Source organism: Rousettus aegyptiacus, unplaced genomic scaffold (genome assembly GCF_014176215.1).
Source record: "Rousettus aegyptiacus isolate mRouAeg1 unplaced genomic scaffold, mRouAeg1.p scaffold_m13_p_4, whole genome shotgun sequence".
Lineage (NCBI taxonomy): Eukaryota > Metazoa > Chordata > Mammalia > Chiroptera > Pteropodidae > Rousettus > Rousettus aegyptiacus.
Window position 1 is genome coordinate 141,653,148 of NW_023416307.1, and position 26,716 is coordinate 141,679,863.

The 26,716-nt window shown below is 33.2% G+C and overlaps 2 protein-coding genes across 11 annotated transcripts in view; one reads left to right on the top strand and one right to left on the bottom strand.

Annotated features, from left to right (window-relative positions):
• CMC1 (C-X9-C motif containing 1) overlaps positions 1-17,535 on the top strand; it is a 78,699-nt gene extending 61,164 nt beyond the window's left edge. For 2 of the 5 annotated variants that reach the window (XR_004950528.1, XR_004950527.1), the window contains exons 4-6: positions 867-983; positions 12,124-12,230; positions 13,637-17,535. Coding sequence is in view for 3 of the 5 variants with exons in the window: in XM_036219557.1 (XP_036075450.1) it covers positions 867-983; positions 12,124-12,160 (154 nt within the window). In the remaining 2 variants the exon portion in view is untranslated. Of the gene's footprint in view, positions 1-866; positions 1,164-12,123; positions 12,835-13,636 lie in introns of those variants that run through there. The other 3 variants (XM_036219559.1, XM_036219558.1, XM_036219557.1) reach the window with 2 other exon arrangements.
• AZI2 (5-azacytidine induced 2) lies at positions 3,389-26,551 on the bottom strand. Of its 6 annotated transcripts, none has more exons than XM_016149595.2 (8): positions 26,418-26,551; positions 19,465-19,685; positions 17,947-18,072; positions 17,081-17,180; positions 15,889-16,037; positions 12,737-12,795; positions 7,815-7,933; positions 3,389-5,492 (listed from the first exon to the last, which is right to left on the bottom strand). In XM_016149595.2, exons 2-8 carry the CDS (start codon positions 19,678-19,680, stop codon positions 5,080-5,082), a joined length of 1,182 nt encoding a protein of 393 aa, XP_016005081.1. In that variant the 5' UTR covers positions 19,681-19,685; positions 26,418-26,551; the 3' UTR covers positions 3,389-5,079. The 6 variants fall into 6 exon arrangements, with proteins under 6 accessions (XP_016005081.1, XP_016005082.1, XP_036075447.1 ...); XM_016149596.2 differs by having other exon boundaries at positions 19,465-19,682; positions 26,418-26,525; XM_036219554.1 differs by lacking the exon at positions 26,418-26,551 and adding an exon at positions 26,059-26,186.
• Positions 26,552-26,716: the final 165 nt, after the last annotated feature.

Here is a 26,716-nt window from a genome sequence, read left to right on the forward strand (position 1 = left end):
GGCTCCTTTTACTCCTTTGTGCATCATGTGTCTTTGTGAATTATACAGGTGTCTGGAATTTTCCTTGTCTCCTAACTCTAAGTGATTATTTCCTTTTGATTTTGTTTCTTAAATCTTCTGCAGATTCATTTCCTCCTTTTCATTACAATGGCTCCTCTACTGGTCTAGGCCCTCATCATTTCTTTTCTGGATTGTTGGAATAGTTTATTTATTGGACATCCTGCCTCTAACCTTGCTGCCTGCTTTTGGCCTATCTGCCATATGCTGTCTTTTTCAACTAAGACAGCGATCTTACAGTTGCTCTGCTAACAGTGCCCATTGTCTTCAGGATAGATTTTAAGTTCTTAGTATGGCATGATTTGGTTCTTGCCATTCCAACTGCAGCTCGGGCCCTTTTTCCTATGTGCGTAATCTGCTATGGTGGTACCAACTTATTTGTAGTTCTTCATGCATCACAGTTTTTCCTCATTTATGCAACCTCTGCACATGTGCCTCCTGTAGGGATTCTGTTGGTTCTTCAAAATGCAACTCAAGCATTTGCCCTTCCCCATGTTTCCATGGTGCACTGGGCCCTGCCTCTACCACAGCACTTTGTATCCTTAATGGTAATGCAGTCATCACCCGTCTGTTCTGTAGGGTAGGCACTGTGCTTCTCATTGCTCTCTCCTAGGATGGTGCTATTCAAAAAAGAACCATTAGGTCTTTTTTTTTTTTTTTTCCTTTTCTTTAGCTAGTTGAGTAGTCTAATGTTTACGATGAATTTATGTGCCAGATGAACTAGATGTCTGAGTGTTATTAAAGTAAGCTTATATTAAACATTTGCAAGGCAATTCACTTTAGAAGATTTTTTTCTTTCTTTCTTGTAGCTATAATGATCCCACCTTTTATGAAGAATGCAAAATGGAATACCTGAAGGAAAGGGAAGAATTCAGAAAAACTGGTATACCTACCAAGAAAAGGCTACAGAAGCTTCCAACAAGCATGTAGGCAAATATTCAAATGATATTCACTAACTCTTTTCATGGAAATCACAGTTACCTATAATAATGGACTCAAAGAAGTTTGTTTGCTTTATCCTAAATTATGGAAATACTAATTTTATCTGAAATAAAAGATTTTTAAAAAATGAAGTTTATTAAATGGGATAGAAGTAAATAGTGAAATGGGATATGGTTTGCCTGGTCATTAATAGATTTTTCATTTTCCCATAACTGTAGTTCTATAATAGTGACACTGATTTTTAAATGTTCCATATAGATCTTATAATACTCTCTATCAGTGTATAGACTAATGGGTAATCATGGGGGCCAGAAGTACCTAAAGGAAAACATTCATTTATTTCAAAGGTATTAATGACTAGGCAGTACAGCAGAACGGTTACAAACCAGAATTGTTCCTGGTTCTCCGCTTGCTAGCTATGCAACTGGAATTAGATCTCATACTATTATTGTGAGGATCAACTGAGTATTGTGAGTAGAGTATGTAGGATAATGCCTCGGACATGGTAAATGCTTTTTAATGGTTATCGTTATTAGTAGTAGTAAAGGCTTATTTGGAAATAGATTGTAGATAAGTACTTAAAAATGAATTAATTTTACTTAACATCTTAGATGAAAAATTTCCTCAAGTGTATTATTACATAAGTTCCTTTTCCCATTAATTTGGCTACTGAAAATAATCTTTTAAAAAAAATGTCTTCTTTATAAGCATGAATAACTATTAATTAACTAGTAATTTCAAGAGCTAATGTAAATGTAAAAAATTCTGTTCCAGTGCAATAATTTGGTCCCAGGTTGAGCTTTTATATTAAAAAAAATTTTTTTTCCCCCATGAGCAATTATTAACTCTTCTCTACAGCCATTGCAACTGGTTTCTAGGTAAGTAAATTTTGTTTACATAGTTCTCATTAAAAGCACAAATAGAAATTACTGCCCACTAGGACAAGATTTAACTTTGGTCCCAATCCCATGAAATAGATCTGAGAGACAATTTTAAAGGACTCAATTAACACAAGTAGCAAATAGGACCTGAAGAACCAATGGCATGTTTAGGTTCCACACTTTACTTGAGTGAGCCACTCAGAAGAACTACTTTACTCTTATTTGAAACCCAAAGAAACCACATTTTCTCAGGCCACAGATCAAAACAAGGGAAATTACTAAAGCAGACAAAGTAAAGCAAGTATAGAAACTTAGAGGCCACATTGCACAGTGGTAAACAAGCCTGTATCCCTGTGTTGGCCTCCTGGTATTTGTGGATTTCCTAGAGCACAGGACCTTAAGTTTTGTTCATAATGACTCAAATGAAAAGGCAAACCATTTACTTTAAAAGGCTACTGAAATATGCAATCTAAAGCTATTTTATATAATTTTGATTAGAATGAGAGGGGCTAACATTTTATGTGGAAAATTTATGTAAATGTCACTTTCCTTTATAGGTGCTAGATAATTTATATATTGTAAATAAGTTCATCCTTCTTTAATTATGTCAGAAACATAATAGCTTTCAGAATATCCTTGCCTATCCACTCGAGTCTACTTTTTCAACTGGTACATACATCTGCCTCAATTGTTGTCTTGCTTGCTCATTTGTGCCGCTGCTGCTATTATTTTGTTAAGTAACAACCCAAAGATTTTCTTCCTTGTAAGATCTATCTTCTCCAAGTAGCCTTTCTGCATAAGATCATTACTTTATTTTCTTATGATTCAGTCTTTTAGTTCTCTAAGTCTGGATTTCCTTCTATTTTGGTTTTCTAACGTTTCACATAGGTATGTCCCTACTCTACTTATGAATTAGGTTCCATTTTGGTAGAACCTGTTTCCTTTTAGAGATGTAAATTTTATTTTAGCTAATAGGGCATCAAGAGGAAAGAATAGGTGGCTTTTTTGTTATTAGATATGTTTTCTTCATTTTGTTGAGTTATTGTGCTGAATTGGATTATCATTATAAAATCTAAAGATTAAAGTTTCGAGAACCCCTTTGGAGCAAGTTTACAAGCTACAGAGATGGGCCGTTTTCTCATTTCTCTTTGAATCTAACCAGAACAGAGATGATCACAAACTGTACATTTAAATAATTATGGCTGGGTAAAAAACAGTTTTTGGTTAATATCTTTAAGAACCTTACACATCATTTAATTAGTGCTTTAAATCACGAAGACTATCAACCATTGACTTTGTAGCATATCTGTTTGATAGCTACCGTATTGTTTAGATGGAAAAGCATTTTCTGCGCTCCAAAAAAGGTGGTTTAACAAGACAAATGCCAGTGCTCGCTTTGACAGTACATATACTAAAAGAAGACAAATGCGTGTCATATGAATCAAATTAACAACTAACAATTAGCACCTGACCTTGGAATATAGGCAAGGACAAAATTTCACATTCACTTCAATTTCAAACAAAAATAATTTAATTAAATGATTTCTTGGCATTGTTCAAAACATTAATCAAGACATTATCTCACACAACTTATTTTCTTTACAAAGTAAAATTTCAGATCTTGGTTTTAAAAGGCAAACCATTAAGCTACATTAGAGATTAGACATAATATACAACCTCTGCAGCCACATGAGAAATAGTTTCTGCTGCTTTGATATTACACAGGTAGTTGCTTCCCTCAGCTGAAACCTGGAGTCTTGTGTTTGTTTTATGCATATTGTGTTTCTGTTACTTGGCAGGAGATTCTGCTCCCCTGAGTCAGCCGTGTTCATTGGTCAGAATAAATTCCAGCATCTGACACCAATTCCATTAATCACAGACAAGCTTGAATAAGTGAGTAAGATGACAGAAAGACAAAAATATCTGGTGAACAAAGAACAGTGTTTATGTATGTATGGTATTTAGTTAATATAGACGAGATTTGAGATATTCCTTTGAGTTCAAGATATTTGAAACTGTCAATTAAAAGGATAAAGTCCTCCTGCATGAAACACTATCTCAGGCAAAAGATGTAAGAATTAAGTAATACATTACTAATATTTTTAATACTGCAACCTTGGAGAATTTAGGTAAGTTTCCATGTGACACTATCCTTGTTATTTACTTGTTTACAAATGAAAGGCTACTTAGAAAGAGTTTGGGGACATCTGATGATTGTACTCTATCAATACAGTACTGAATTTGGTTTCTAGAATTAAAATTCCCAATTAAATTAATTAGAAATCACTCTCATGAGTAAAATGTTACATTTCAAGACAAAGTTTAACAATTTATAAGCTGCTCTATAATACAAGCAGGTGTAGACCCTTTGAAGAAAATGACTTCTATATAGTTTCACACACATTTAGATTTTCATTATGGACCACTGAAGGGACAGATTAGACTGAAACCGTTATGATGCTCTTTCTACTTCTACTTGGATGATGTAAGATTCTAATAGTTTATTCATACACCATGTAGATTTTTAACTATTGTGTCACTTTTCCATTAGGATTTGAGGGATGTAATATAACAAAGTTGGCGTCAATGATCAGGTTACTTCAAGTCTTAAAATTTAAATTTCAATTCTAAGTTTTATCAACACTGTGATTAAAAAAAGATTTTAAATGTTAAACTTTGAAACACAATAGCGTGTAGAGATGGAATAACCTACATACTATTATTCCACTATTATATTTTTCATATCTTTAAGCACTAAAAAGTCAATAGAAATATAACCTATTCACACTGCATTTGCTCTTTTATGTAACCTAAGGTAACTTATATGATTTTTCTGATATTAATGGCCTCTATTTTTAGTAACTATTTAGACATTTCACAAGCTTTGTAAAACCATGTATAAAAACTTTCAATACCATTCTTTATGTGAGGCAGAAATTTACCATTATTATCAAAGGTAGAATTGTCTTTTTCAAACACCTTATTTATTAGTGACGTATATCTGATTCTTAGCCAGACTATGAAGCTTGAGGGTTGCTCTCTCATATTGGAAAAATCAACTACATAATGTGGTACAGTATGTGCAAACATGTATACTGAAAAACTCTGCAAAAGTTTAATTAAAACACTTTAAATAATTTCTCAAGAGAACAGTGGGAGATACAGCAACCTCATGACTAAATCATGAATCTCTTCGGAATTAATTCTTGTAAAGGCAGTTTTGATTATGTTGATCCAAGTAATGCAGTGGTGGCAAGTTGGGTAAAAGCAAAGTTTTATTTTTAGTTTCCCCAAATGCTGTGTCACTTGATTTAGGAGGGCTTGGGAATACCCAAGAATTATCTTCCAGAGAATTTCTGCCAAAAGAGTTGTGTTCCTGAAAGTTTGTACCATCATGAGGAATGGGTTGCTTGTTATCTGTCCATGACTGGAGAATTGCTTTCTCTGATAAAGCCTTTATATCTCCTGGTAAAGGAGAAGACGTGCTATGACAAAGAGTTTTGCCCTCTGGTGACAGAGGGGGATGTCTTTTGTACGATGCAGTAAAATTTGTCAAGTGCAGTTTTGTGCTGTCTTTCCCAAGGTCTTCCATGCATTCTACTGGGGTGCAGGCTAAAAAGAAAGCACAGGCCAAATGTCAGTTGTCAAGGCATTTATGATCATACAATATATTTATAACTGGAAATAACATTTCCAAGTTTGTGTGGTCATCGGATCACTGTGATTTGAAAAACAGATAACAAATCATGAGTTCTAATCTTGGATCAGCTATTTACTGACATTATGACTTTAAGTAAGTCACTTCACTGTTCCAGGTCACTTCTCTCATCTGCAAAATGGACATAGCATAGTAATCCTGTCCCTCCTGTATCACTGAGCTCTTAAAGATGAAGAAGTTAATATTTCTAAAAGATGGAGACCAATAAAGTTAAAATATAAAGATCCTGTTCTTGACTCTTAACATGGCTAGAGAAGGCTTGCGGCCTATCTAATTCAGTAGAGACTAAGAAAGCTGTTCTTAAGTTTTGGCAAGTTTTTGTTAAATGTAGTATTCCTTTATTTACTCAAATCTTTTTTTCCACAGGTGGTCCAAAAGTAATTTTTTTCAGATATAATTATATTATGAATAAGTGAGACCCAAATAATATATATTCAAAGGCTTTATGGATAAAACAGTTTAAAAGCTATAAAATAATGCTGTTTCTTATAAACACATATAATGGTAAATATAAATTCTGCTATGGTCACAGTGTAGGTCAAATAAAAAAAATAACAAAAAAAGGTCTGTAGTACACATGTAATGGCTTAGAAAACAAATGCTCTAAGCTATTGTTTAGCCACAGCCAACACAGTGGATGTATGATCTTTCCTTTACCCTCTAATTCAGCCAGGGAAGAAAAGATAAATTTATTTAAGTCCATGAAAGATGCCAACTGAAAAAAACAAGGCTTGAGTCTATGTAGTTTTAGAAGAAATAAATTGAACCACATTCTAAAATAAGCCTTTTTTCTTGGGAGGAGGTATAAGAGTTTGGGAGAACTGGACATAACAGTGCTCAGCTTCTGGACAAGGGTAATATGTAGGCCAGGAAGAGGTGATCTAGTCTCATCTCTGTCCACTCCTCAAAGCAATGAGTTTTTTTTTTAAGTGAGGAATGGGGGCCTCAAGCCTGTCACTGTCATAGAGAATATTCTAGAAAACTTACGGTTCAAAGCACTAAAAGACTTAGCACTTACCAGCTCAGAAGGGACATAAAAATGAGCCATTTCTAAATGTGGAAGGAGTATTTCACCTTAATTATTATTTGGAAGTTATATTTATTATATAAACAAAGAGCCACACTGAAAACTCACTGCAAAATTACTTTAAATCCTTTTTAGGATCTGCCATATATGTAACCCTGACCAATGGAAAACTCACGGACAAAATGAACCATAAATTAAGTTTAGGGCCTGCCAAAGCACCACATTATTTTGCCTGATTCATAAGTAACTAACTAACTCTCTAGAAACTGAAAGGAATTCTGAATTTAGTTTTCCTTCTCAATATGAAACATTTTCCCCCATTGGTGTACACTCTTGAGATTTATTTATAAAATGCAGTTCTCTTGAACCCTTTTGAGGGACAATGTGAGGTGCAAATAACAATTTTAAATTGGAAGGTGATTATTTTTTAATAAAAAGTTACATCTCATTACTTTAAAAAAGTAAATTTTGGGCTTTCAAATTTATATTACAGAACTTTTTAGAACTACAACTATTATGTAACAAAAGGAAAAATGCACTGATTTTTCTTTGAGGTATACAAATAGCTTTGGCAAAGTAACCACCACTAGTTAACACAAAACTCAAAGTTTAGTCAGCCAAGCAGTTAAATACGAAAGGCAAAGCAATGAAAATTTTTCTTTGGTTGAAAAGGATAAGAAGAGAGTACCTAGTATCTTTTCTAAACAATGTAGCCTTTATGAAAAGAAAAATTAAGTTTACAAAAAATGAAAACCACCGAATAATGAATCAAAGCGACTTTTTTCAAAACAATTTAAAGAGTGAGGTCTTTGGTGTATTCTGTAATGAAAAATAGCTTTTGGTGTCTTTTTTTTTTTTTTTTTTAAATATATGAAGTAGTTGTGGTAAAAGGTCAACTAGAGCAAACTTAACACCTCAGCCTTATACACATAAGCAACACTTGGCTGAGAAAAAAGCCACAAGGGGAAAAGAATACAGTACTGAAGAAAAAACACATCAGCAACACCTTTATGTGTGAAGTTGACCAGTATGAGACTGAAGCCAAAGCAGAGAATGGGTAGGCTGTGAACATACTATATATACTTTGGCTTATCAAACTCATTTGATGAGATTTTGATAAGATATGATAGCTATTTGCTCTTCAAGCAGTTTGGCTGGAATTAGTGGTTTCCGGCAAACATTGACTTGCCTTTCTTGATTGCAGTTGGGGTTTTCAGTTTTCTTAGTAGTTCAGCTTGTACTTGAGTCACCAGATGTAAATTAGACATTTCTCTCTTCAGTTCCCAGTATGCATTTTGCATATTATCACTGAAATACAGGGTTTTATTTTTAAAGAGTTAATGGTTTTTTATTCTCTTTATTGTCAGAGAATAACTTTAAAATAGTATGACCATTTCTGCATTTCTGCTCAAATTAGTTTTGAGATGACATAAATGAAAACATCCTCATTAAATAATTTAAAGATATTTAATAAGGGCGTTATAACAGGTGAAAAGATATTCATAATAATAACACTGACCTCATTTCTAGCAATTAACTATACTAAACAGAAGAGTATTATAAAAAGAAGTCATCTAACCAATGAGTTTCTTATAGTACTGATGTCAGAATGGAGATTTAATTATAGTCTACAGTGCAGTGGTGTTGATTCATTTAATAGTGAGGAGTATGTTCTTCGTTTGAACATCTGATCAAAACGAAAGTGATATTCATTCATGTATGGGTTTTAAATTTGTATTTACTATATGATTATTCTGTTTTGATGTTATGAATTGAAATGCTGTACCAATGGCTGAATGTATACCCAAGCCCCATTAAAATAAAATTTAGGTTTCATGTATTCCATTCTTTTATGTTTGACTGGGCTGTCTCATATTGTTGGTTCTAAACCAATGTGACATGACAGCATAAGACATGAAGAGCCAGATGATTTCCTGGTAAGTAAAAAGAAGCTAGAGAAGATTATATGAAATAGAAATAAAACTTCACAAATGCCTCTCATTTTTATGATTAAAGACTTGTTTTAGTCTGTATTTTACCTCAGTTGTTTGAGAAATTGTTATTTTAAACCTAATTTTTATAAGTTTCATCTTCCATTAAACATTCTTTGGATACTCATGATTTTCTTTTTAGGTTCTTAACTGCCAACTAAATAAATGGAAATCTTCAACATATATTATTTCTTTCTTGTACTAGAGTACATAAAATTTTAAATGTAAGGAATAAGTTATCTCATAATGTTCACATGACCATTATTGCCTTTTAAAAGATATTAGTGTAATTTTAGTAATAATGAAATCAAATTAGACAAACATGTCACTGCATGCTTCAATTTTTGCCAGCCATAAGCAAAAACCTTTTAAAAAAAAAACCTTTAAGGATAACACTTTTGATATCTAAATCTAATATGCTATTCTAATTATAAAAGCAACAGATATATTAAAAAACAATTATTTTGACTTGTGTAAGGTTACATACATTTTTCTCAAAATATCCCATTCTACTCAGACTATAATTCTTCCAATAAAGGCAGCAGAGTAAACTTTATAGTGCTCTTAAGAAAAATCTACTTGTTCTAGTCTGTTATAAACATCACTTGTTAACCAGTAGTCTATTAAAAATCACAGGGCTCTTTGCAGGTTTTTGATAGGTGTGAAATAATTCACAAAAATTAGTTAACCACCTCTACTTCACCAGTAAACATCTGAGATGTGTGCTACAATGAATGTTTCACACAGTAGCCTGTCTTAAGTGTGAAGAGAGTTGTTGGTTCCTTGGTGCAATTCTGGGCGCTCTGTATGCTTTCCAAAGAGTTACATTACACAGCAGTAAGTATAAACACTATACATGTGCCAATTCATGCAGTCAGTCATGATATGAATAACAGAGCTTAAAAATAATTTTATTATTGGCATGAGATGGTAAATCTGTATCTGACTTGGAGAAAAGAAAATACCTAAGACAGTGTCTAGATACTGGAATATCAAATACACGTAATCATTCAAAATAGCAAAGCTTGTAAAATTAAAAAAAAAATTGTAGAGGTGTTAAAAGCAGTGTCTAATATACATTTCCCAATTCAATTTAATGAAGACTGCTTATAAATGAGGTTAAACTAAAAATTAGGCCACTAAGTTTAAGATACATTTAGTCTTTTTCTTTTGCAGTTATGTCACCTGAATTGAAAACTACAGATAGAAAAATCTAAAATTATTACTAAGTATAAGCTCTCCCTCTTGTGGATAACAAAGTAATGGCAGTCACTTTACACTTCACAATATTAAAGTACTATAGTCTTCAAAGTGTGTTAAAAATTTATTTTTAATTCTATATATTTAAATAAAATGTTTAAATCATTACTTGAGACTGGAAAAGGCAAGCTGTCATCCACAAATCTTTAGAAGAGCTCTAACTAACCTTTACTTCCCTAGTATATTTGAGATTGTTCACACCCCCAGCTAGGAAGGGGCGGGGTACAATTTATACATAGTTAAGTTTTGCTTTAAAATGTCATATAAGGAAAATCCTAGTAATATAGATGGCTGTCTATATAACTTATAAAATTGAATCTCTCTAAATCTTAAATGTAATGAAAACTGTTTATCTACACCTCAAGAAGGGGGTACGTGTTCTTACGAAGTAAAATTGTGTGAAACCTCAGGTTTCTTAATTGGAGCTATAGATATTCCACTTATACTGAAATGAATACTCCTTGTATAAGAAAAATCTACTTGAGTTTTTTACTTTAGCCATACATATTTTTCTTTAGCTTTTGAAAATTTACTGAGCTATTGTATCTCTAGAGGAACTATTAAAAAATTATGGGATGGTCTTAGCCAAGAGCTAGAGACTTGGAAATGTCTATTTTTGACAACTGCGATTCCCCCAAACAAGTGTCTTTCATACATTTTGACTCTAAGGTATAGCAAGCAATGAATTTACACTGCAACCCAATGAAAACAAGTTATGAGAAACCACACCCCTTATCTGTACATTACATTCTGGTATGTTCTACAGTTATGTCTCATTTTATTGTGCTTTGCTTTACTGTGCTTCACAGAAACTGTGGTTTTTACAAATTGAATGTAAGCCCTTCCCTCAACCAGCAAAAAGATTACAACTTGCAGGCTGAGATGATGTTTAGCACTTTTTAGCAATAGTTTTTAAATTAAGGTATATATACTAGTTTTTTTAGATGAATCCTATTGTATACTTAATAGATTACAGTATCGTGTAAACATAACTTTTATATGCATTGGGAAACCAAATATGTGTGAATTGCTTTATTGTGATATCTACTTTATTGTGGTGGTCTGCACCAACCCTGCAATATCTCCAATGTATGCCTGTATTGTTTTATTCTTTACTTTTAAAATGCCTCTTTTGCATTTTAACTCATAAAATTTCATGAACACTAATGGAATACAGCTCAGTTTAAAAAACACTAACCTAATCCATATTTTCTGAACCAAGGATTTACATTTAAGGAAGTTCTATAATGTAAGTTTGCCCCATACCTAGATCAAGTTTAAGTACAGAGGGCAACAATCTAAAACTAATACTAGAACAGTACACTGGCAGGACTTTGGCCAAATTTCTGTTAGCAGGGCTGCTATTATTAAATGATGCAGCATACAATGAGTACCAGAGAAAAGGCCACCAGTAATTAAAAGGTTTATTCTGTGTTAGGGAAACAATACACTACCTCAATTGCCTGGCAATATGAAGGAAGAAATAGAAAAAAGGAGTGTTTCAAAAAAGGGAGTTTTCCAAGTAACTGAAAAACAATTCTTAAAAAAATCTAAACTTCTAATGGTTTTATAGAAACATCCCAATGAACTTTTCCCCTTCTATAGTAAATTTATCATCTGGTCTGCTGAAAGTGAATGAGGTAACTTACAAAGATTAATAAAATATATAACAATAAACTAGATATAGGTATAAATGACAAGGTGAAGGTAAAACAAGATAATATACAGTTAATACAAAAAATGCATATTTACCAAAGTAAGCTACAAATTGGGTTTTTAGTTTTCTAGTTGTTAACTAGAAGAGGGAAACCTAAGAAGAGGGAAACCTAATCAGTTTTATAATCAAAATTGCTAACATAAGATAAATGCAAAACAATGTGCAAAAAACCCACAAGTGTAATTGAGTACTAGGGAGTCAGAAAGCTTTGACAAAGAAGATAACTTTGTAAAATAATTTACATGGACAATGTACTAGACACATTGTTTAAAAAAAAAAGAGGGAGGGCGGGGACTTCCTTACTGTAAATTTAGTAGAAAAGGCATAACTGAAGTACTATTAGAATAGCAGAGCTGAGTAGTCGCCATATAGACTGTATGGCCCCGAAAGCCTAAAATACTTACTGCTGTCCTGTTACAGAAAAAGTCTGTCTATCCCTGGATCTAATGGAGTATGTGGTATTCAAACTGTTTTCCCTAATTGGTCATTTCTCTCAAAGATATAAATGTACATTATTTGCTTTATTTTAGGTCAGTAAACTTTGGAAGCCAAATGATCAAACAGTGAAGTCAAATCACTGGATGGAAGTATCCATAAAGAGAGGGGATGCTAACATAGCAGAAACAAAAATTAGCAGGTAATTTAAAACACTACTTAAGGTTACTTAAGTAAGGTGATACATAGTTGAGATAAAAAGGTTGAAGTAGCATACTTAAACTGACAGCAATGCCAAGAAAAACAGTTCTCATAAAATTCATATTATACCAAAGACTAAAACTGTCCAAGTTTATCCTTAAGACAAAATGATATTAATATATATGGAAATGCATAATTCTTCATGTACAGAATCACGATTTATCACAGAATCCTTCCGCACAGCTAATTCTCTAAAATCCAAACTAAAATATTAATGAATGTTAAAAAATTGTTTTTACGGTATCACAATATGCACCTTTCTACTACTCCAGTTCAAGCCTATTGTTAAACAACAGTTAAATGTTTTTTATATGTTGTGATCAGAGATTATATACCAGATAGTATCCATTTGTTTTTAAGATTAATTCATAACAAATCTAGGTGGTCACTAGCCAAAGTGGCTTATGAAAGAATATATTATTTTTGAATGCTGAAGAACGTTCATACCTTGAAATGCTTAGTCTTTGGAAATCTCTGCTCTGCAGACTGTCTTCCTGAGATAGATCCTGTCGTTTGTTAAAAAAAAAAAAAAAAAGTTTAAAATTATAATTGTTACATTTTATTTATTCTCAGTACTTCATTATTACGAGATATGCTTTGGATGTATAAATCTATAAATCTATAACTGTATAACATAAAACTAGGTTTTATATTCAATTTTAATGAATTACCTCCAAACCTATATTTCTAAATCACTACTAATTATTTAAAGTCATTAATATTTTAATTTAAAAAATAAAATTGCTCTCATGTAAAATAACTTGAAATCTTACAAAATATATTTCTGAAGACATGAATCCAAAGTCTGTATTCAAAAAAGGGTAACAAATAACAAATTAATATTTATTCAAGATAGAACTGAATGAATTCCATAAGAAAAATAAAGTGTTAGTGGTATTTCACTTTTTCGTATTACTACAAAAAAGTACCCAATTTAACAGGCTGCTATTTAAAAAGATCAGCATAAATTTCCTCCTTCAACATAGATAAAATGATTTGGCAAGGGCTTCATAGAGTGCCTTATATACTTTTAAGTTTTAGTAGTGTAGATTATAAATGACAGAAAAACTATAATAGATATTAAAAGGTAGACTTAATATGTTTAAGACAACTCTAACACACTTGTTTGCAATGCGTTCTTATATAAGGGTCTGTAACAAGTAAAAATGATCAGAGATATTCAGTTGGCAGAAGTAGCCAGTATAAACTAAGAGAATGAAATTAAATTTTACAATTTCTTATTTACATATTAAATATGTTGTAAAGTTGACATTAAAAAGCTGCATAAGGACTTCTTAAGTACTCTGAACTTCGGAGAATAAAATATTAAAATGTTTTCTGTTATAGGTTTTAAAGCATTTTTGGATCTCTGATTGTTCAGAAAAATACCAGCTAAATTCTGTAACAAGCTGCATCTTAGGGAGCCCTATAGAGAGGAGAAACAGAAGTGGCCCACAAGTCAAGAGACCACTAACAAAGCACATGGCCATGGCCATTTTTCTTTCTTGTTCTTCATATGAAATGAAGGCAATTGATCAAGGTCACTTTTAGTTTCTTTGTATCACTGATTACAAATATATGTGTAAATTAGTGTATATTTAAACATATATGTACAATGGAAATGGTCCTCACTTTTTAAAGCCAGTGATATATTTTTAAAAATCTGACAGTTTGGGTTGGGAAAGTATTTTTCCAGCTACCACCTAACAATTCAGAAAATCTAATGTAAACCAGCATTAAGCACAAAAGAAATATCTCTAACATTCAAAGACCCAGTTCTGGGCCCAGTATCAGTTTGCCATATTCTAAAGGAAGTAACGGATCTGTTTCCTAACAGGTGCCATATGATATGGTTGTTTCCCATAAACAGGCCCATTGCTACAAAATCTTAGGAAACAATGCTCAAGTTAAACAGGTTCCTATACGATAAATCTTCTCAGAACCTTCAGTAGTACACTACAGTACATTATGAATGGGCTATTATTAGGTACCTTAGACATGTATACCAACTCTATTTTACTGATCCAATGTTTCCTATACTTCTTTAGTGGTGGTTTTTCTCAAAGGATCGACTATTCTGGATATAAAGGGCTTGAATATTGGGGGATACAGAAAGTGAAGGGGATGTAGTGGAACTGACTCTGAACTAATCAACTGAGTTCAATAAGTACTTTAAAAAACTAAAATAAAAAATACTATTATGGTCTATGTAGGATGCTTTTTCACTTCAGAAGGTGTTAACATGTTTCATAAAAAGTATCATCTTAAAAATATTTGAATATGGCTACAGCAGACAGATACAAGATCATCAATGTGAACATAAACTGCTCTGCTGGGCCTGCTCTTTGGTTTCCCTACTGACACTGACACGGATCAACACCTTTGAAACAGATTTAAACTTACACATTCACAACATCAGCATTTCAACTTGGAAGCCTTGATGATTTACGCATTTCACTCTTTTCCTGGTTCATTTCCTTTTTAGTTGTGAGCATTTTTTACTCTAATTGGTCCCCACACCCCGCCATTCCTATGAAGGCGGGAATCATACAGTAAACTTTTAAAATATCCCCCCATCTTACTTTCAACTCTTAAAAGTTTTTTAGTCTGATTCAATTTCAACAGTTTTGAAAAGTGATTTCTAAGTTTCTTTTACCTTCAAAAGTCTGTTTTTGTGATTAATAATGAATTAAACTAAAAGCAAATTGATCCCTTAGCACCATCTAGTGGAAAACAGTAATAAGAACTGAACTATAACTCTCTTCTCTCACACACATGCACACATGCACTACTTTTCTGGGTAACCCTAAAGTTTTTTGAAAAGCATTCATGTATTGAATGTAATAGACACTATGCTAACTGCTTTATGTTATCTAATCTAACTTTCATGAAAAAATAGGTATTTATTGTCTACTTTATAAAAAAGTACTTAACAAGCAATTCTACAATTAAGAGCCAAGTTTTTATTATTCCATGGTACTGCTTCCTACTCTATAAGGAAGTGACCGTTATGTGTACAAGCTGTCAAATTATTTCAAGTAGAATGCATAAACTGACAATTTAAGATTCAGAGTGTCAAGGTGCAAATCTTTACTTGCAAGCACATCTTTTTTTAAAAAAGCCTCTTAAGGAATATTGGCAACTGAGCTGAGGATAAAAAGAAGAAATGGTAGAGAAGCAGGGGACTCTGAGAGTAATGCACCAAAAGCAAAGCATTAGACTTCTGAAAATTAATGGACTCTGTAAAGTCTTAAGAATTAGGAAAATGATGTTCTCCCTTGTGGTGTCTAAATTAGTCAAAAACTTTACAGAGAAAAAATGACCTAAGGAAAATGAAGGAAAGGGAGTTTGAAAGAATAGCTTTAATAAATTAGTAAATAAGCTTTTTTAAAAGTAGTTTTAAATAAAAATATTATATAATTCTGGGATTATGCTAAAAGTATACAGTATTTAAAATTTCAGCAAAAATAAGGAAGTTAAAGTGAATTTTTCAGAGAACGTAACTAAATAGTTACAATATGTTAACTCTATAATAGTTCTAAATCATACATATGAACACACAGAATACTAAATTTCTCAATTTAATAATTCTGCAATACCGTTTGTTTGGCTTTCTGTAGCTCTACTTTGAGATCGTTACACTCTTTCCTCATCAGTTCCAGTTCTTGTTCCAAACCATGGATCTTCAGGTCACAGCTTAACTTTTCTACCTCCCAGTTTGTTGAAGGTGGATTTAAATTCCTTATCACTACAAAAAAGACGGACATTAAAATTGTTATTTCTGCCTTCTATGTTGGTTGCAATTCCATAAAGGTTATGATAATAAAATGCAGATAAAAGAAAAACTAATATAAAACATGCATAATCAAGTTTTTTAAAATATTGTAATTATTTTCAGAGTTCTATGCTAATGAGAATAAGAAATCTAGTAGTCTTGTTTTAGAATGTTATCAATCACCACATCCCTGGTTTTCTGTTTAGGTTAAAGAATAAACTGGTCAGTCAGGAACTTTAAATGATACAATACTAATCAAGCATATGGTAAAATTGTAGACAGATCAATAATCTATGTAAATCAAGGTTAAGACTGACTAAAAACTAAATGAAGTGAGTCAGGTGAGGCTCACACAGCTAATGTATCTAGTCCCTTCAGAGTATAAAGTTTGACCATCAAGCCTATAACGTTACATCAAAAACAATTTTATGCATAAACATTCCACTGTAGACACTCAGGATACTGACTTATCCTTTACTTCGTTCCCTACTCTCTACACTGAAAAAGCCCCAGCTAAGAGATCTTAGCTCAGTCTCCTATCAAAAGGTCTCTCGGAGGCCTACTTTTCAGCTTGTCTCATCAGAATGTTCATGTCAACAGGCTAATGATCATATCCCCCAGACAAAACTTTTCACTCTAGCAAAATCATCTGCACATTTTAATAACCTTCAGAAATTAAAAAAAAAAAAAAAAAAAAAGTAATTGTAATTACTCCAGAGTTCAATAGGAAGGAAAAGCCAGGACAGCAGTGGGCAAGAGGTTTTGACCAGGGTGGGGTTCTACTCCTTTCTTAATCTATGTCATCACAAACTAGTGCTGAATAAAAACCACTTTTTTCTAGGAAAAGTGCACTTTATATTTAAGGAAAAGTTAAAAGGAGTCGATACTTTGTGAAAGCAGAATACAGATATTAATAGAAGCCTAAAAGTTAAAAAATAAGTTAAAGCTTAAGCATAGAGATATAGAAAACTGATCATGGATATAACACATGAATTTATAACTAGTAAGTGGCATACCTTGCTGAGTTTCTACCTCTGTCCTTAGCTGGAGGAGTTCTACTTCTTTAGACTGTAGTTGTTCATTCAGTACTTTCAAAGATTCAGAGTTGTCTTTATTCTATTTAAGAAAAATGCCAAATTATATTCAATAAAATGTATAGGTTGGTATTATACATTATTTTCAGACAGATATTGAAAAAAACAGATTCTAGCTTCTAAAAGCAAGGTGGGAGAATAAACTGTTTTTCATTAATCTCTTTTTTCATTCTTAAAATTAGAACATATTATTCACTGTTTTGTTTGTTTGTTTGTTTTGAAACACAGTGACAAATTCTACCATATCATGATTTTTCAGAACAAGTTAGTGGTGGTGGATGTATTTACGTACCAAACATCATTATATACTAAGAATTTATTTTGTATATAAATAAGTTGCAAAGTATTACTATTAAAAATTTCTGTTTTTGCCTTGAGCATATATTTTTTATTTAATAAATGTAAATATTTCTATTTCTAATTTTAACCCTGAATGAGAAAACTCATTTCCAATATATAATCATTCTTTTATTATTATTTTTTCAATTATAGTTGACATTCAATATTTTATATTAGTTTCAGGAACATAGCATAGTGGTTAGACATTTATATAATTTCGGAAGTGATCCCCTGATAAGTCTAGCACCCACTTGGCACCATACATAGTTATTACAATATCAGTGGCTATACTCCATGTTCTATTTTACATGCCCATGACTATTCTGTAACTGCCAATTTGTACTTCTTAATCCCTTCACTTTTTTTCACCCCCCTCCCCCCAATCCTCCTCCCATCTGGCAAACATCAGTTTGCTCTCTGTAGATACCATTCTTTTCAAATCAACTTACCATTTTATCCAATTTGTTCTTCAAATTATCTCTGTCAATGCAAACCTCTCGATATGCATGATAGGCCTTATTTACTTGTTCTCGTCCCACAGAACTTGTTTCTTCATCTAATCGAGCTCCTAAAAGCTAATGGTGTAAAATTAGAAGAGAAAGCTTAAGAGGGTATCCTACATTAAAAAATAAGTCAAGCCTTTTGATGGCTTCACATCTTAATCATTATAATACAGAGATAAAGCCTGTACTATAATTAACTGAACATTTCATTTCCACACAATTAATCTTTTTCGATTAAGACAGGAAAACAGTAGAGAATATTGTTAAAAGTCTTCTATTTTATGCTTTTACTTAATCACTACTTTATATTTTGTAGTATCTGTTTTATAACATTAATTCATTATACTAAAACTAGTACATCAATTCTTTTATAGTGTTTAGGTGTTTTCCAAGCCAGTAGTATTTAATTTTCATTATCAAAAACGTATAAAGTTAAAGTATACTCGACTTTTTAAGGAATAGATGGATTAATTCATTAAGATCTATATTATTCCAGAATAGGAATTAATAGGAATATTGGTCACAAAGTACAGAAGTATTCCCATTAGTATATCGAATCACATTTTTCTTCTGAAATTTAAAATACATCTACGAGTTCCAAAATATTACCTTTCTCAAGACAAATACAAAGAAATTATGATTTATTTTTATAACTGACTCCCCTTCTTCTATTCTCCCAAATGAAGTAAACTTTACCAAGCTCCATCCTCAAGTTTTTAGAACAAGATAGTTCATTTCCTTGGCTGCTAAGAATCCATTTCCTTCCAGGCCACCCCCCTGTAGAAGCTGCTGTTTGTAAAATATGAATATACTGATCTGATCTCAAGAAACAAAGTTAAAACTTTAAAACTCAAAAATAAATATATGAGTGAGGAAGATTTTCTCAAAATAGAAAGCCAAGTAGATGTGATGATTATAAATGAATCAACTACCTTAAATATTCTACAACATTTAAGAATGTCAGCTTTGTTCATAAAAAAGGTAGAAGATATTATATATCAGTTAAAAAGCATTATTCTAATATATGTGTTCTAAAGCAAAAGAGAATGCTGAGATAAAGAATATATAAGTCCTGGTGAAGACATTAATAAACATATTAGAACAATATTCCAGGAGCTTCTACCTTTTTGACACTTAATATCCTTTGTTGGCTATAACTTTTGCACAGATTTTAAAATCCTGAAAAAGTACATAAAGTTATGAAGGTAAGGCAATCTAAAAAAAGAGGTAAGAAAAATATTTGGCATATACTCCAAGTTGCTAAACCTATTCTACAAATATTTGCTCAGCACATAATATGTAAAACACAGTATGATGGTATAATGCCCACGGTTTTGAGATTAGCAGTAGGTTATCCTTGGAAATATAGTACAACCATGGAAGATAGGATAAAAAAAATATCTAAAATTTCAAATATTCTGAATTATTTTGTAAATTATAAAACATAATGAAGGTAACAATTACCTTTTCTTCCAAAAATCTTATTCTTTTCTTTAAAAAAGAGTTTTCTTTCTCTGAATCCTTAAGCCGCTTTTTAATGTCTTCATATGCAGTGACAAGGGCAAAATGTGAAGCAACAGACTCATCTCCTGAATATATTGAGACTGGAGTCACTGTATCTCTCCTATGGGCTTTTTCATGATTCAGAATGCAGATATCATCTTCTACCAGTGTATCCATGACTGCTATTTAAAAGAATAAAAATAGTAAACACAAATGTCTCATTGAATAAATGAATAGAAAAAAAACATTTAGAATAATGTGAACATAGAGTCAATGGTTAAAAACTTCTACTTCTTTTAGAAACAGTATAGTATATAGTATACGGTTAAGAGCATAGACTCTGGAACCAGACTGTCACAGTTTGATCCAAGCTCTACTACTTAGTGTCTGTGTGACTTTGGACAAGTTGCTTATCCTCTCTGCCTAAGTTTCCTTATTTATAAAATATAAGAAATAATAGCAACTACTTCATAGTGTTCTTAAGAATATTAAATGAGATGATGTTTATAAAGCATTTAAAACCATAATCTAAGCTACTACTAAGTTTTATAAAAAAGTTGTGAAATACCATTTTCAATCAAAAGATAAAAAAACTTTAAACTCTTTATGCCCCTGTATTTATTCCTCATTAACATTTCCACTCTTAGATATAAGTAGCAAGTTTTATACCTTCCCAAATTATGAAATTTCAAAAAACTTTAAGTATAATTCATTACAGCATATTATTATAGATGTTTTAATGCATACTCCACTATATTCTTTCATACCAGTAACTGACTATATTTGTTTTACATTCACAATAGAAGACAAAGCAATTAACATTTGAGTGTCCACTATGTCCCAGTACTATGTACTACATTCTCTTAACATCATTCATTTTAATTTACCCACACAATTCTATGAAGTAGGCATCATCTACATTTGATTGGAAGGGACAGGGTAAAGTTAACTTGCCCAAGTAAAAGCTTATAGAACATTAGCTCTGTGAAGGCAGAAGCTATATCTGTTTTGCTTATTACTGTGTGAAAGATGCTCAATAAATACTAGTTATTCAATGAAGAATGGATAGAGTAGGATTCAAATTAATAAACTCTGAGTCCAAAACCTAAGAGAAGGCAGTTCCTTCATTAGTTAGTGAACAGTATACTTGCTCTGTACATCTACGTTTGTTAGGTTCAACATCAGTTCCTCACCCGAGAGTTGTGTTTCTGAAAAACACCCTGAAAAGAAAAATAGTGGCTGAAACCTTTAAGACCTCATGGGAAAGACAGGGTAAGAGAACCTAAAAAAATCCTTTAAAATATTTTAAGTTTAAAATAAAACATACAGCATTCTAAAGAATGTCAATGGAATTTCACGTATCTTACATTAGTAATTAACAATTCCTGAAAAATGTTATTTATCATCCCTTGCTTGAAATAACATTTGATTGTTTACTACTGTCAGTCACTATTCTAAGAGTATTGCAGATGAAGAAACTGAAGTAGAAGGAATTTAAGTAGTTTCCCATAGTAACATAGTAAATGGATAGTTGAGATGTATCACAGTTGATTACACTATGCCTGCTTTTCTCCACAACTTCTGACCTCCCTTCCTGTATCAATCACTGCCTGTAAAATTTGTTTGCTTTATTTCAGATAACATGAAAACTATGGAAAGGTATTGTGTGTTTTTCTGGGCCTTGTTTTCTATCACCGTTTTTTGCTTTTCTGATATTATAACTGAAAGTTTCCAATTGCTTTCAACTAAAGTCAGATTTTGGAGAGTCTAGCGATTTGTTTATATTTAGGATTATAGGAAAGGCAGGCAAAAATAAATGTGTATACTACCAAGTCAGAGAAGGTAGAACTATCATTCAATCTTCACCAACACTGATTTAAAAATTTCTAATCATAATCATATAGGACAACTACTCTTAAGCTAGAATCTTTCTCAGTTTATCAATGACTGAAGTCCAAAAAAACAAGAAAGGACTAGGCTACCCACAATATCCCCCTAAAAGTGGCAGATCCTCATAACCATAATTAATTCCTGCTACTTCTAGTTCAAGTTGCACTTTCTCCTAATGATGGGAAAAAAAGTTTAAGTGTTCTTCCTCTAAAGTTTACTCGTTCCTCTGCGTTCAATGCTATTCCAAAATAACAGCAAACATCATTCCAATCAAGCTGCTGCTAGCTGAACTCCTCATATTTCCTTTCGAAAAGTATGAGTTATCTCCATATTGCAAACTGCAAGTAGTATAGGTTTCTCCATATAAGACACACACACACATAATATCTTAAAAGCAGAATAAGTAAAATAAGAGTACATAGCTAGCTTAGTAGGATGCAGTCTACTTTAAGGACAGGTAAAACTGTGCCCATCTTACACATCTGATTTATAATCTCTAAATATACAATCAAATGAGTAGGATTTGTTCAACTGATTTTTTTTCCCCTAAAGACAGCTGAAAAACAAGAAACAAGCATAAACTGCTCTACACAGTCAAAACGAATGCCCCACAGTTTATGCACTTTAAGCTAATACATTTGAAACAATACAGAATGCTATGGGTTTAAGGATAGATAGAGTGGTTTTCAAAGAAGTACCACAAAAGATCGAATGACTTTTAACGCTGTACTCTTTAGATGAAAGAGGTTATTTTCATTGTACTTACTGTACTTAAACCTTACCAATTTACTAACTTCCAGCAGAAGGAACAAGTTCAAAGTCCTGAAAGACTGTGGGGAGAAAGGATGAGAAAGGCAATGGCAAGAGGTAAAACTGGAAAAACAGAATGGAGACAAACTGAGGTGGTCCTTTAAGACAGGGAGACGACTACAGAATTTGGTCCTTATCCTGTGGAATTTCATTCAGGCCATAACATGATTCAAAAAAAGTGAAGAATACTTACTTATACAACATTTCTAAAATATACTCACAACCATATACGTTACTTAGTATTGTGCTGAGTGTTTAACAAATGTTATCCCATTTAATTTTCGTGACTAACCTACAAGGTAGAAGATCTTATTACATCCATTTCACAGATAACTGGGACCTGGAAAGGTTATGAAGCTTAGCCAAGACCAGATAATTAGTAAGTACTACAAGCATGTGGATTTCTGAACCTGACTATTGGTATTTTTCCCTCCCCAATGAAACTATTATGCACTTAAATTGATGTTTTTTAAATACCTTAGATGGAAGAGAATATACTGATGTAACCATGTCACATTTTATATAGTATGATAACTGGTCAATTTTAAGACAAAATGAATGGTCAGCTTGGCTTATAGTTATATATATTGCCTATTTTTTATAAATCACATAAAGTTGCATATGATGGTCTCTATAAGAAAACATTTGTATAAAGTAATCTTTCAAGTTTTATACCATTATTCTATATATATTTATTCTATATACTATAAACATGACTTGGAATGTACTGCAAAACAGCATGAAAATTGCTTAGCTGTCCTAGAAATTAAAGAATATGAATCAACAGCCAGATGTAGAGATATAGGGTGAAATCCTGAAAAAAGGAGCTTCTGTTCTCCCGGATTTGGGGACTGGCACAGTGTCACATGGATGTGTTCTGGTTTACCAACCAGGAAGCTCTCCGAACCCTCTCTTGTTTGGGTTTTTATGGAGGCTTCATTACATATACATAAGATTAAATCATTGGCAACTGATTCACCCTCCAGCCCCTCTTGACTACACCCAGTTCTGTGGGACTGAAAGTTCTAAACCTCTAATCACATGGGTGGTTCCTCTGGGAACCAGCCATCATTCTTGCTTGGGTGCTGTCCAGAAGTTACCTCATTAACATAAACCCAGTCCTGGTATAAAGGGGCTTGTTATAAATAATGAGACACCCATTTCACTTTTACATCTCTGAAGTGATTTCAGGAATTGCAAAGAAACCAAATATGACAAAAGGTTCTGACATAGCTCTTATCCCTCAGGAAATTCCAAGGGTTTTGGGAGCTTTGAGCCAAGGAACCGTGGACAAAAACCAAATATATATAAGAAATACATTTTGGTTATTTCTTTTAAATCACAATATTGCAGTGATAATGTAAAAAGAAGGGTACAATTTGCCAGGTAAGGTGGGTAGAAAAGAGAACAGTAGTTCCTGAGGCTAGGAAAGATACATAAAAAAAAAAAGATTCAAACATTAATCACAATTCTACTTAAATTTCAGTCTTCACTACAATCAACACTGAGAGGATCCTCAGTTGAGATATGTTATATATGCTGGGGTGTGATACACTAGAAAACACAGAAATATCCTGACATGGGACTAGTCATTTTTTAATGAATAAATATGACTATTTTATCATACTTCATCATCATATCTACCATTTATCGATCACATACCATATGCCTAGCACTAGTACGCCCACATGTATTTTTCTAAATCTTAGTATGTAATATTATCCTAATTTATAAACAAAGACTTAGAAAAATTAAGTACCTTTCTTATGACTATATAAGTAATCAGTGACAAATCTGGGATATGAACCCAGATAAACTGTCTACCAAATCTGTGTTCCTAATATAATGTTCTGAAAAGCAACGTAACATGGATTCTGATTTTCTCCAAAAGAATATGGACAAGGCAGAGCTCAGTGGTAGAAAGAACCTTGGTCCAAGATTCAGAAACCCAGATTTAAGTGTATACTCTGACAATTCATCATTGATTAGTTTACCTCTCCAGATCTAAATTTCCCCAGCTTTAACATGACAGAGTTCGACTACATCACTCAGATGCTACCTTTCTAAATTGTAAAGCAAAATTTTAATTTGAATACAGAATGGCAACCTAAAGAGATAGAAGGGAATCCACATTTTGCCAGGAAGTGAATAAAAGGTAGATAGTACACACATTACCTAAAGTTCATACCAAACTTGGCTAGAAAACTTGGCTAGAAACCACCACAGATAAAACTGAGGCTCAAGGGGGTGAGGTAAATTTGCCTATCCATTGCACTGGCAGTATGTTATAGTCTAAATCAAAACCTATTTGGTACGCTCTTTCCTCTTTTACATTGCCTCTTGAACTGACTTAGAAATTCTGTCACCTTTCTACCTCTGAAAAGCCAGAATGTCTCTGTACCCACTTCATACAGTCAAGACACTATGAAGCAAGAACTAAGTTTTATGGAGGCAAACAAACCAACAGTTATTATTCTCTCCATATTTTTAATGAAATAATTACAGCCTATCTATAAAGAAAAGATCATCGAGTGCCTTCAAGATATTGTAGCTCTATGTACCTGAACAGTCAAATGTCCTACAATTCACTGAGTGCCCCAAAACGTACTTAGCATCAAATATACAGTACGAAGAACTTCATTTTCATTTGTATAATTCTGAGTTATCATGCATTACTCCAGAAATCAGTTTGTATGGCCAGGGAATCGTAAGTCTTTCAGGGTTACTACAGGTATGAAGAGTAGTCTACTTCCTTTCATTCCTTCATAAATAAATACATTTCAATGCAACTGAGCACTTATATGCATTTACTAGGATTAACAATAATTATTCCCTAAGAGTGACAACACAACTATACTTTAATCTGGAATATTACATTGGCTCTTGTTATTTCATGGATTATGAAAAACTTCATAACATGTTACTTAACAATTGTGATGACATTATGTGTTGGTAATTAATATTTAATATTTACTGTGTTTATCTCAGGCAATATACTTTGCCTTTTAGAGCAATTATCTCATTTGTTCTTTATAACAATTCATTAAATCTACATTAAGACCTCTGAAGTGGGCAAAAATTTCCTCTTATTGCTGGGGAAGCAACTAAGACAGGCAAACATTAGAAAGCAGGGGAGTCAGGAATGAAAATCAGCTAGTTGACGCCAGAGCCAGTTGCCTCTTAGAAACTATGCGTTGGTACCTTGGAGACTAAGCCTTACAACCATTTCGGAAATAGGGAAAATGAAGAGATTTAATCTCTTATCCAGTGTCAAGTGAATGAGAAAAATCAGCACTCAGATCCTGAGTTAATGTTCTGACTTAACCCAGTGCATTTCCCCATTGCACTAGTGTCTTTAACATTAAAGTTTTTAATATTAAAAACATTTTGTATACAACTTCCCATCTTACGAACAATATTGCATTAAAATTTTGTAATAACCCTGTGAAGGATGCACGATTCTTAATTACAAATGATGGAGTGAGTGATCACAACAGGTTGGGAAATTAGATATGGCGCGTTTAGAAACTAATTTAAATTAGACTACGAGGCCTTGTCAATCCAATTTAAAATTATAACAATAAAAAGAAAGCGTCTTCTATGTTTAAGAGGCAAGGGGCAATTTCAATCTTAATATGTCTTTTATCATCTTAGCATATTTCCAACAACATATCCTGGGGCAATTTATGCTTTCATTGGTGTCACAGTTTTCATGAGTATTTTATCTTACTTGCGAGTATTTGAGTTCCTTGTTTGTAAGCACGGGGTCTTAGCCTACCTTACATGTAGCCGTCACTCAACAAAAGATAAAAACCATACTACATACACAGGTTAGAATGGAGAAACGACGAATACCTACTGTACAGAGGGTTAATGTCCACTGCTTGGTTACCCCAGGCAGTACCGTCTTAGCCACATTTTCCTCTCGTTTCAGATATAAATGCAGTCTCAATGAATGAAATAAAACTGAAGGCGCACTAGTAAATCAGAATACGGCCAGAAAGTAATAAACAGAGCGAAAGAGCAAGTAGGGCCTGGAACAGCTAGGGTGCGAGGAGGATAAGGGTAAGGGCTGCGCAGGGATGGGCCGCTCCCCAAAGGAGGGGGCCCTGGTTTGTGAGAGAAAATGACGTGTCTCTTCGGAACAGCAACAGCAGCGGCGGTTGGTTCTGGCACTGCCCGCGCCCCTAACCCGGCCAAAACGAGTCACTCACCCCGAAGACAGGTTACGTAGGGCCGCCGAGTTTCGATTTCCCAGTGTTTGGAAACGGACCGAAAACAAACCGGGTCGCCAGGGGTCACCACGGGCTTCCGGTTTCCTCGAAGACACCGCCGCTTCCCCAGCGAAGGCAGCCGCTCCGGGTACACCGCGGAAGGATTCCCATTTCTTTTGCCTCGGCTGCGCCAGGATTGGCGCGGCCCTGCCCGTTCGCTGGGACCCCGGAGGTTCTGGAAGGAGTGGCAAGCCCAGACAGGAGGGGCCGAGCTGGAGCCCGGAGAAGGCCCGTTACCC